Source organism: Lynx canadensis, chromosome D1 (genome assembly GCF_007474595.2).
Source record: "Lynx canadensis isolate LIC74 chromosome D1, mLynCan4.pri.v2, whole genome shotgun sequence".
NCBI classification, from domain to species: Eukaryota; Metazoa; Chordata; class Mammalia; order Carnivora; family Felidae; genus Lynx; species Lynx canadensis.
The window spans coordinates 110,718,389-110,730,069 of record NC_044312.2 but is presented as its reverse complement, the minus strand read 5'-3'; the positions used below and the strand labels follow the sequence as shown (position 1 = coordinate 110,730,069).

The following is an 11,681-nucleotide window of genomic DNA, read 5'->3' as shown; positions in this document are numbered from 1 at the left end:
GGACGGTGAGACAATAAATTTCTGCTGCCCGCAGTCACCGTGTTTGTGGTCATTTGTTAGAGCAGCCGCAGGAAACTGACAACATGGGGCGGCAAAGGTGTCTTACGAAGGTTTTATCTTAGTTTTGCCAACTGCTGTTGGGGTGGAGCGTTTTGTTATTCGCTTACGAGCTGTTCAGCCTTCATGGTTCAGGTTTGCTTGCTTTTGTTTTCTTTTATTTTAACAGCTTCATTAAGATACAATTCACCCACCCGAAGGCATGAGCCAATGGTTTGGGGTCAGTGGGCGTCCTCAGCTGCCACGCTCCCCCTCCGCTCTACAGTGAGCCTCGCCAGCCCACAGGTCCCCTTCCCGGGCTCATAACAGCACTGACATCCGAGGCTCGGGCCCAGACTCCGGTCTGGGGTTTGTGGCAGGCTGTGGCTCCTGCTTGGCTGACTCCAATCAGAGCCAGGAGATGATCTCAGGGTACACGGTGGGTTCTCACACGCTCTGCCTGGAACCGCTCTCCGCAGCCCTCCGCCGTGGGTGGTCTTGGTCTAATCTTCCCGTGTGATCCTCTCAAGGACCATGACAAGCACTCTGGCGACCTGGAGAGGCTCAGCGAGGTTAAGTAACTTACCCAGGGTCCCACAGTGAATAAGAGAGTAAGTGAACAAAAGAACGAGGTAACCACCCGCAGCTCTACAGGTGTCCCCCTCACCCCCAGTCCAGGCTCTCTCGGCTCACAGCCCCTTCCTCTGCCCTGAGGATGCCAGTCAGACACATTAGGAGAGGGGACATAAAGGGGCTCAATGGCATGAGGTTGGGGGGTGTGTGCAGGGACCTGGGTGGGCCATAAAACCCTGCTGGCTGAGGGCTTCCTGGAGGAGGCAGCATTTCCCACCAGGGTCCCACTGATCTTTTCATCCTAAAGCCCCCTGGGGGATTTGTCTCCTTCTCACGCAACTCCCTGCCAGCACACTCAGACCGGAGTTGCCAGACGTGTTCTCTAAACAAATGCAGCCAACTCCCAGCCCAGCCTGGGGAGGGGTGTAGGTCTATGAATTAAGAGGCAGCTTCTGCTAGGTCTCCCCCACAGCCGCTCCACTGCGGGGCTTGGGCACAGGAGTCTGGTAGAAGCCGACAGGCTGCTGGGGCTCCTGGGAGGATTGGCAGACGGCAGAAGCAGGGGTGACACCGGGCCGAGGAGCAGAATCAGCACACCTGGAGGCAGAATGTCAGGCAAAGAGGGCAAAGGTGCAGCGAAGGATCCAGAGTCGGAGCCCAAGCTGGGGTACGTGGGGCCCTGCGGTCGGGAGCCCGCAGCGCGAGGGAGTGAAATGTGGGGCCACAGGGCCAGGGGTCGGGAGCGGGCTCAGCTCAGGCAGGTGTCACTGCCCTGCTCCGGCTGTGCCTTCTGACTGGATCTCACTCCCCCCCCCCCCCCCCCAGGGACAGGCAGGTTCCTGAGAACACCCTCGGAGGAACCGTCCCTCCAGACCTGTGCTGGTCTGGCCCCGGGGGGTGGGGGTGGGGGGACAGATCCCATCCTTCCCGGAGGAGCTCCCAGGCTGGGGGAGGAGGCAGCATGTGGACAGACTGGGACCAGCCAGGTGTCACCGGGGCTGGGATGGGGATGGCTGGGGAGTCGGGAGACGAAAAGGGGGGAGCTCCTTGGGAGGCGAGGCCAGGGCTGTCTTTGATATAGGGTTGTAAAAGCGACGCTTACTGACATTTCTTTCCGCTTCTGGAAGTATCGCAAGCTTACTACGGAACATCTGCGAGAGGCGGAGAGATGCTAGGAAGTCAATAAAAAAGCCCAGGGTGCACCTTGGTGCAGGGTCTCAGTGCCGGTGGGGTGAGGGGCTAGGGCCACACAGACTGGGACTGAAGCCGCCACACAGCAGCCTCGAGGAGGGCAAATCGGGTCGCCTCTCGGAGCCCCGGTTTCCTCATCCTTCCAACGGGGCAGTAACGAAACCCGCGAGGCTCAAAAGAGACGTCGCACAACAAGCACTCAGCTCCGGGGCACCGGCTGTGTTCCCCATGTAGCCTGTGTTCTGTGACGTGCCCACTGGCCGCGGGATACATTGCAGGGCCCTGCCCAGCTGTGTCTTGTTTCTCAAACCCCGGGCACACGCGCGTCCCTCTGCCCAGAACGCGTGCCCCCCGAGAGCCTCCGCCCCTGCCCCTTCCCCGCTGCAGCTGGCTCCCGCTGGTGGGGTCTGTCGCCGGCCTCTTGGAGCCTGTGGCACACCCTTTCACGCTTGGGAATTGCTTTCGGTGTCACCGTTCTGTGTTTGATTTTTTTTAATGTTCATTTTTGAGAGAGAGAGAGAGAGAGAGAGAGAGAGAGAGAGAGAGACGGAGAGCGCGAGCAAGGGAGGGGCAGAGAGAGAAGGGGAGACCCAGAACCCGAAGCAGGCTCCAGGCTCCGAGCTGTCAGCACAGAGCCCGATGCGGGTGTTCGAACTCACAAACCGTGAGATCAAGATCTGGGCCACCGACTAGGGCCACCCAGGCGCCCCTGTTCTTCTGTGTTTAGACTGCGAGGTCCCGAAGGGCCGACCGAGTCTTCTGCAGTCACCCACATGGCCCGGGCCCGGCCAAAGCCTCCCTGACAAGCAGCTGGGAGTTTCTTGCCAGCAACCCCTGAGGCCTTGCTCCCCTGCAGCAGGGAAGGCACGACAGGGAGGCACCTTGGATGAGAAGCAGGAACCAGCTGGTCAGCTCCAGCCCCACCCTTGGCCTTGCTGCTGACCTCACCCCCCACCCAGCTGTCTGTTTCCTCACTTACTGGGCAACAGTGGGGATGGGGCTGGGGATCTGGCCACCCATAAGCTGAGTCTGAGATTGTCCCCAGGCACCCCAGGTGTGCACAATGGGGACACAGACAATGACGGCTGAGAAAGGCAGGGAGCTCCTGCCCTGCCTGCCTCACCTGGAAAAGGTACGATGGGCTGGGGCCAGGATCTTGGGATGGACATCAGGACACCCAGGTGCCATAACTCGTCCCAGACTCCTCCGCTCTGGGCCTCGATTCAGGGCTGAGGCTTTTGACCCTAGAGAGGTACTAGGGAGCCATGGACAAAGTTAGAGCAGGGCTGATAGGACCAGGAGCTGTTTGAACCCCAGGCAGGGAAAGCTGGGTGAGGGAGGGTGATGCTGGCATTCCAGGCAGAGCTCTGGGACTGAGGGTGGGCAGTGCCGTGGTCCACTCAGGTCTCGCTCCTCTGGGAAGTGCTCAGAAGGAAGATGAGGCTCTGCTGTCTGGGGCAGCGGTCTAGGTGGGACGCAGTCCCCCCCCCCCCCCCCCACACACCGGGCCTGGCTGTGGGAGGGCATGACCGGGGCCCCCTTCCAGCCCGTGACAAGAACAAGTCTTTACTGAGCAACTACTGTGGACTGTATTGTCCCCACGGAAGGGAGTGCACAGTGCCGGGAGTGACGGCCTCACCGCCAGGGGGAGGGAGGCATCTGCAGACCGCCCGGGAGCGTGTGCAGCATCTGTCCCGTCGCCCCGAATTCCCCCGCTGGGACAACCCCCTGAGCTGGGCACTAGCTGCTTTCCTTGTGTCATGGCTTCCGAGAAGAGTAACCGCGGCCGCCGACGTGCGCTGAGGGCTGCACGGCCAGGCCTGTGCTGTGTGCTCCACAGAGGCGGGCTGTTCCCACTTCCCAGATGAGGAGACTGAGGCTCGGAGAGAAGGAGTGACCGGCCTGAGGCCCTGGGAGTGGTGGAGGCACGGATGGGGCCGCCGGCCTGCAGGTGCCCAGGGGAGAGGCTGAGCCCCATCTCCTCCACGGCCAACGTGCTGAGGTCCTGGGCTCCGGCCTGCGAGATGCGGCTGAGGACAGAGGACGGCCCAAGACCGCACGGACAGACAGACACACACACACAGACGTACACACAGACACACACAGGTGCACAGAGAGACAGAAATATGCACACGGACAGACAGACACAGAAAGACAGGGAGGCACACAGGTAGCCTCTGGGTTGGGGTGCTCAGAACCCCCTTTTGCTCTAGGTCTGGGGAATGCACCCCCTCTGCTGGGCCCCTGCTCCCTGGCCCCCCGCAACCCTCCCCACCCTCAGCCCTGCGGGGGTTCCCTTGGGCCGTCTGGCTACGGCCCAGAGGGATTCGAGGCCCCAGGCTCTCTCAGCTCTCAACCTGGCCCTCCGCCTCTGCCCACCAGAATGTTCCTCTGCTCCTTGCGCTGAGACCCTCCTTCCAGGACCACCTCCCCAGAGCAGACACGGGGCCCTCCTTCCGCTGTGGGCACCTGTGGACGGCACGCCCGGCCTCGCTTTCCCCGTGAGCCACTGCAAGCACTCTGTCAAGAACCCTCAGAGTCCCTGCTTCAGGCCCAGAGGGGGCCCTCCGTGTCACCCGTTGGATCCCTGCTTCTCAGCTTTGCTTGCGGCCTGGCGCCATGGCTGGAGGGGACCCAGGCGCGAGTGTGGGTGGGGCACACACATTGGAGGCGCGCGGGGGCAGCCCGGGCCCTCTGGGGCTACACGTGTGTCCCTGCGGCAGCGTCCTGAGCCCTCGTGGCTGCGGCCAGGGCCGGGGGCGGGGGGACTGGCCGTGAGGGTGGGGGAGCCCCGGCCCACGCCGCCCCCTCCCCGCAGGATGGACCCCGTCGCGGACACGCTGAGGCGGCTGCGGGAGGCCTTCAGCGCGGGGCGGACGCGGCCGGCCGAGTTCCGGGCGGCGCAGCTCAGGGGCCTGGGCCGCTTCCTGCAGGAACACAAGCAGCTTCTGCGGGACGCGCTGGCGCAGGACCTGCACAAGGTGGGGGCGGGGGGGGGGCGGGGCCGGGGGGGCAAGGCTGGCTGTGCCCCCCACTCGTTCCTGTTTGTTGCACACACCCTTCCTGGGCGTGCAGTGTGGGGTGGGCGCTCTACGACATTAACTCACCCAAACCTGTGGGGCGTGGTTCCCATGGTACCCATGGGGAAACTGAGGTGCACGGGGGTGAAGACACCTGCCCAAACTCCCACACCCGGGAAGCGGCAGAGCGGGAGCTGGAGCCCGGGCCACCTGTCCTGGGGTCCACGCTGCTCGCCGCTCACCCTGCCGTTCCTCGGGAACCATCTCCACATCCCGGGGTGAGGATTCGTGGGGACCCCACGCCCTCGATCCCCCCCCCCCCCCGCCCTGCCCCAGGCCCGATCCCTGAGTTCCATCTCCACGGCAGGCAGCTTTCGAGGCAGACATATCCGAGCTCATCATGTGCCAGAACGAGGTCGACCTCGCGCTCAAGAACCTGCCCACCTGGATGAAGGACGAGCCTGTGGCCAAGAACCTGGTGAGCCAGCTGGCCCGGTCGGGGCAGTGCCCGGCGGCAGTTCCAGCACAGGCCTCTCCCCCACCCTCGTCCCACGGCGAGCCACTGATGCTCTAGAGTCTTCATGAGGACTCCTTTGCACAGGCACCTCGGGGACACTGGGGGTGGCTTTGGGGTGCTCCCCCCCGCAGCGCCTCACTATGCCCCCCACCCCTGCACTCCAGCTCACGCAGATGGGCTCTGCCTTCATCCGGAAGGAGCCCTTCGGCCTGGCGCTCATCATCGGCCCCTGGAACTATCCCGTGAACCTGACCCTGGTGCCCCTGGTGGGTGCCCTCGCCGCAGGTGAGGAGAGCGTCCTGAGCCCCCCTCCCCACCCAGCCCAATAGCCCTTCCCTAAGAGGGCCTCCGGCCTCTGGCCTGTTCCTTGCATCTCTGCCCTGGGTGGCTGTCGGGGCCCTGGCCTCTCCCCACGCCTTCCACCTCTGTCCCTGCAGGGAACTGTGTGGTGCTGAAGCCGTCAGAAATAAGCAAGAGCACAGAGAAGGTCCTGGCTGAGGTCCTGCCCCAGTACCTGGACCAGGTGAGGATGGCCCCCCCACATCAGCACCCGGTGGCCCACCCCCCGCCTCTGTCAGCTGGGAGGGGTCCAGCCGTCCCCAGGGCTGCAGTATCTCCTGAGCCGCCTGTCCCGCCCTACAGAGCTGCTTCGCCGTGGTGCTGGGCGGGCCCCAGGAGACGGGGCGGCTGCTGGAGCACAAGTTCGACTACATCTTCTTCACGGGTGAGGGTGGCCTCAACCAGTGTCCCGGGGGGAAGGCTGCGGAGGGAGGAGGTGGTGGCCAGGAGGGGGAGCATCCCAGATGGCGATCAGCCCCTGGGCCTTGGAAGGTGGAATCTGGGGGCAGCAAGGCCTGGGGCACCTGCCAGCCGACAAGGTACAAATGGGCCAGGAGAGGGGGGGCCTGGACCCTCGTCAACTCCCGTGTCCCCAGGGAGCCCTCGGGTGGGCAGGATCGTCATGTCTGCGGCCGCCAAGCACCTGACGCCCGTCACGCTGGAGCTGGGGGGCAAGAACCCCTGCTACGTGGACGACGACTGTGACCCCCAGACCGTGGCCAACCGCGTGACCTGGTTCCGCTACTTCAACACCGGCCAGACCTGCGTGGCCCCCGACTACGTCCTGTGCAGCCCTGACACGCAGGAGCGGCTGCTGCCCGCCCTGCAGAGCTCCATCACCCGCTTCTACGGCGAGGACCCCCGGAGCTCCCCGAGCCTGGGCCGCATCATCAACCAGAAGCACTTCCAGCGGCTCCGAGGCCTGCTGGGCTGTGGCCGCGTGGCCATTGGCGGCCAGAGCGACGAGAGCGAGCGCTACATCGGTGAGCCTGCCGTCCTGCCACGACCCCCATGGGAAGGCCCGTCCATGAGGCGTGTCCTGCCTGGGCTGCGAGTCTGGGCCGCGAGTCTGGGCCGCGAGTCTGGGCCGCGAGGCTCCCACCTGGGTCCCGAGGCTCCCACCTGGGCCCCGAGGCTCCCACGGCTGCACTGGCCGCGCCCAGCCTGGACCCCGGCTCTGGGAAGACCGCTGGGAGACGCGGGCGCTCCACCTCAGCCCCGGCCAGGCTGGAGAACCCCTCACGGTCCTTCCTGGGGGCCGTGGGGACACTGTCTTCCCCAGAAGGTCCCTGAGCCCTGCCCGAGGCCCCCCTCCCCAGGGCTGAGCCGCCCCCTGTGCCCGCAGCCCCCACGGTGCTGGTGGACGTGGAGGAGACGGAACCCGTGATGCAGGAGGAGATCTTCGGACCCATCCTGCCCATCGTGAACGTGAGGAGCCTGGACGAGGCCATCGACTTCATCAACCGTCGGGAGAAGCCCCTGGCCCTGTACGCCTTCTCCAACAACAAACAGGTGGGGGCTCGGGTGGGGCTGGGACAAGAAAGGGGTTTAAAAAAGGTGCAGACTGGTGACCTCCCCCCATCGCAGCCCACCCTGGGAGGGTTAGGGCAGCACCACTTGGCCAACGGTTCCCTGCACAAGGCTCCTGGCAGGGAGGGCTTGGGCAGGGCCGAAAACCTGCCAGATGCGCGGCTGGCCAGCCGTCTGCCCTGGCCGGGTTAGCCTCCAGCTAGACGATGGGGTGCCTTCTTCTGTCTGGCCTGCTCAGAGAGCCCCTTCTTCCTAAAGTGCACGAAGGCTCTGTGTGGGCAAGCAGAGGCCCTGAAGGGGGAACGGGGCAGAGCTCCGGGGGACCTGACAGGCAGAGGGACATGCCTGCCACTGCATGGCTGGTGCTTCCTACCCTTCCTGCCGCCCCTCACGGTCACGGGCTCCCTCCATGTGGAAGGGGCTCAGAGGCTCAGAGGGGAGATGTCTCAGCAGAGGACGGGAACAAAGGGGGCTCCTCTGCTCCCAGTGGAACGGTTGAGGGCCCAAGCCCTCTTCCCGGATCACAAGCCCACCACCGGCCGCCCCCCTCCTCCCCCCAGGTAGTGAACCAGATACTGGATCGGACCAGCAGCGGGAGTTTCGGAGGCAATGAGGGCTTCATCTACCTGACTCTGACGTCCCTGCCGCTGGGGGGAGTCGGTGAGCCCTGACCTCCTCTACCCTCCAGCCCCCACTCCCAGGGAAGCCCGGGTTGGTACTCCGATCCCCGGAAGGCCCAGTTTCGCCTTCACTCTCTTGCTCCTGGCCCCGGGTCTCTCAAGGCCTCAGTTTCCCTATCCGCACAATGGCTTTTTGAGTGGCTCAGCTTTCCCTGAGCTCCTTGCCAGCTCTGGGCTCCCACTTGGGCAGGAGACTGCTGCTGAGGCTGGGTGGGCTGCCGGCCTCAGCCCCTCCCCTCCACGCCCACGCAGGGAACAGCGGGATGGGACGATACCATGGCAAGTTCTCCTTTGACACCTTCTCCCACCACCGCGCCTGTCTGCTCTCCCACCCCGGCCTGGAGAAGCTCAATGAAATCCGCTACCCTCCCTACACTAACAGCAAAGAGCAGCTGGTCAGCTGGGCCTTGGGGTCCCAAAGCTGCACCCTTCTGTGAACACCCTGTGCCCCTCCAGTGCCCTACCCCCACGATCCCTCTGTCCTGCCGCTGCCCAGGTGTTCAGTGTGGGGCCCGGAAGGAGGGGATCCTGTCCAGGAGTGCAAAGATCGTCTTTTTTGGGCCTTTGTCTCAACAGACCCCTGGCTGGGCAGGACCTCTGGGCCTTTGGTCCACTGTTTTCAGGGCCAAAGTCCTTGCCTGTGGTCTCCTGATTCAGCTTGGCTATGCCTGGTGATGGAATTCTTGTGGTTAGAAAGGACTCCCTTGTATCAGATCTATAATTAGGCCCCCCAAATGCAGAGCGATTTCTAACAGCGCCACTCACACCTGGTTTGGGGAGCTGACATAATCTGATCTTGAGTCCGGACCTGGCTAGTTGCCGAAGTCACCCGAAAGGGTGTCCCTGGCAAGGACTCTGATGCTGTGGGTAGGTGGAATCAACAGGAAAGAGTACAAGGGGTGATTAGTCACGTCTGCTCTGGGCACAGGAGGGGGTGTGCACATTCTGGACACGTCTGTCATCCGGCCGCAGACTCCCAGGAGGAGATCGTGGTCGGCAGAGTCTAAACCTAGCCACTCCATCCGACATATGGGGAAACTGAGGTCTAGAGACAGCAGGGGGCCGAACCGAGTTTATACAGGAAAGCAGGGCAGAGCTGAATGATGGCGGGTTTCTGGAGAAATTTGGAGGGGGGGGCATCAGTAAACAGAATATATCTAGTGCATCGTGACCTGCCTCTTACTCTTCCCCAAATCCTCATCCTGGGAGCTCACTTCCGACCCCCACCCCACTCTTCATGGAGCTCCTCACCCCTCAGAGCCATGGGCAGACTGGGGGTGTGGCCTCCGGTTGAGGGAAAAGGAGGAGGATGGCCGTCTTGCACACCACGATCTCTGAAATGTGGCCCCCGGTGACCATCTAGTCAATGAGGGCATCTATCTATGGTGTTCACATTCTCTAGTCCCCTGATGATGGCAGCCTGGTCTGCACGGTGGCGGGGGACAGCCTGGCTTAGGCCACATGCCGTGTCCACACATATTTAGAAGCCTCGCCCAGAGGAAGGGACTGATACAATCAAGTTGCTGGTCCCTCCGCGGCCAGGAGCTCCCGTGGGTGGCCCCGGCTTCTTTTGCATCTTGGGTATTGTTTAGAACACACAGGACGTGCAATTACGTCACTGACCGAGTCACTGTACTCGGAGGGCAGTCCGGCCTCCTTGGCAACATGCCATCCTGCTGGGGCACTGGGGTGGCCCCGCTCCCTACGCACCCGATCTAGTCAGTATCTCGGGCTCGGGCTCCAGCGAGGGCATCAGCTTCCCAACTGCCCAGGGTTGTGCCATGCGAACGGAGACGAAAACCGGGGAGGGAGGAGTGTCTCAGGCTCTTGCAGGTGAATCCAAAGGTGTTTCCACATCCGCTGCCCCCACAGAGGCGTGGGCACGAGCTTCCACCCCTCAGCTTCCCCTGCTCAGAGCTGCCGGGTTAATCCCTTTAAAACAGCCCAGCTGTCGTTGCCAAGGGTTAAAGGCCACGGCTCGCTCACGAGCAATCACTGGCCAGATGACTTAGAGCTCAGCCCGCTGGTTGCTGTACTGGCCACCGTGCGAGAGGCCGTACCTGGACTATGCCAGGTGAGTATTAGAAGTCACCCCAAGGGGCGCCTGGGTGGCGCAGTCGGTTAAGCGTCCGACTTCAACCAGGTCACGATCTCGCGGTCCGGGAGTTCGAGCCCCGCGTCGGGCTCTGGGCTGATGGCTCGGAGCCTGGAGCCTGTTTCCGATTCTGTGTCTCCCTCTCTCTCTGCCCCTCCCCCATTCATGCTCTGTCTCTCTCTGTCCCAAAAAAAAATAAATAAACGTTGAAAAAAAAAATTAAAAAAAAAAAAGTCACCCCAAACCCCCAAATCCCTACAAAGGCTCACACTTCTCTCACCTTCTTAAGGGTTGCACCTTATCAATCACGGCTTTGGGGACAGCACGAGTCTTACCAGACAATCCCCCAAACCTCCCAACGGCGCCTGGGCTTTGGGTTTTCTGTAGATAAATCCGTCTTTTCCTTTGCAGGTGCGTCAGGAAAGTCCGTGCAGCAGAGGCAGACCTTTGCTTGTTAACATTGCATCAGCAATGCCTTGGGTCCGGGTCACTGATGTGGGGAAGGAGAACGGGGACAGGTCCCCAGCCACCACCCCACGACAGAGGGAGGGCGGGGCTGCGCAGGTAGCTTTGGGGGAGCCCTTGACACGTTCATCGCCGTCCCTCCCACACGAAGGCAAATCGATCTTAGCTGTCAGAAACCCGTATTGTCGGTCTTTTCTTCGAATCTCCTGGCGATGAGGCGCTTTTGTAGGCATGAATTTTTGCCAAACCACAAGGGTAAAACAGTAACTCTCTGTAAATGACGATAGACTTGACAACGGTCAGGGTTAGAGATCTGATGAGTTTGTTATAGCACACGGGGCAAGGGAGCCTCTCCGGCAGTCCGTATTTTATTTGTTTTTATTTTTTTTTAAGTTTCTTTATTCTGAGAGAGAGGGAGAGAGGGAGAGAGAGAGAGAGAGAGATCGAGCCAGAGGGAGAGGGGCGGAGAATCCCAAGCTGTCAGCTCAGAGCCTGACGTGGGCTCGAACCCACGAGCCGTGAAATCATGACCTGAGCCGGTCACTCAACTGACCGAGCCACCCAGGCGCCCCTGCCAGTCTGTATTTTAAAAGTCTCTTGCCTCCTTTTTGCCTTCAGTCTCTGTGGGCAACGTTTGGGTTATCTCCCGGGATGTTTTACATTTACAGACCAGACTTAACAACCTCCAGGGACAAAGAAAGAACGCAAGTTGTCTCTTAGGACTTTTGGGGTAACTGCTATTTAAAAATTTTCCGTAAAGGGGCACCTGAGTGGCTCAGTCAGTGAAGCGGCCGACTTCAGCTCAGGTCACGATCTCGCGGTCTGTGAGTTCGAGCCCCGCGTCGGGCTCTGTGCTGACAGCTCAGAGCCTGGATCCTGTTTCGGATTCTGTGTCTCCCTCTCTCTCTGACCCTCCCCTGTTCATGCTTTGTCTCTCTCTGTCTCAAAAATAAATAAACGTTTGAAAAATAAAATAAAATAAATTAAAAAATAAAAATAAAAAATAAAAATTTTCTGTAAGTTAGGGGTCAGAAAGCAGGGCGCATTTTGTCTGTTTCCTCATCATTTGCTGCAACATCACCCTCTCCAACTTCATCGGTTTCTCAGAGATTCCGCCTCTTAGTGTCCCAGTCCGGCTGTGTCACAGTGCTGGGGTCTTAACCTTAACCAGCTTGCACCCTCCCTGGGTTGCAGACGGCAGGCCGAGGCCTCTAGTTCATCACCCTGGTCTCCCT

The 11,681-nt window shown here is 61.5% G+C and overlaps 1 protein-coding gene across 2 annotated transcripts; it reads left to right on the top strand.

Annotated features, from left to right (window-relative positions):
- Window positions 1-4,535: 4,535 nt before the first annotated feature.
- LOC115524993 (aldehyde dehydrogenase family 3 member B2-like) lies at window positions 4,536-8,323 on the top strand. 2 transcript variants are annotated; one of them, XM_030331839.2, is made up of 8 exons: window positions 4,536-4,781; window positions 5,502-5,622; window positions 5,775-5,860; window positions 5,980-6,061; window positions 6,273-6,659; window positions 7,022-7,188; window positions 7,767-7,866; window positions 8,139-8,323. In XM_030331839.2, exons 1-8 carry the CDS (start codon window positions 4,620-4,622, stop codon window positions 8,321-8,323), a joined length of 1,290 nt encoding a protein of 429 aa, XP_030187699.1. In that variant the 5' UTR covers window positions 4,536-4,619. The 2 variants fall into 2 exon arrangements, with proteins under 2 accessions (XP_030187699.1, XP_030187700.1); XM_030331840.1 differs by lacking the exon at window positions 5,980-6,061 and adding an exon at window positions 5,188-5,298 and having other exon boundaries at window positions 6,533-6,659.
- Window positions 8,324-11,681: the final 3,358 nt, after the last annotated feature.

Coding starts and splice junctions, on each gene's coding strand:
- LOC115524993 (XM_030331839.2), top strand. CDS start 4,620: ATGGACCCCGTCGCGGACACGCTGAGGCGGCTGCGGGAGGCCTTCAGC. Junction 6,660..7,021: donor CGAGAGCGAGCGCTACATCG/GTGAGCCTGCCG, acceptor CTGTGCCCGCAG/CCCCCACGGTGCTGGTGGAC. Junction 7,189..7,766: donor CCTTCTCCAACAACAAACAG/GTGGGGGCTCGG, acceptor TCCTCCCCCCAG/GTAGTGAACCAGATACTGGA.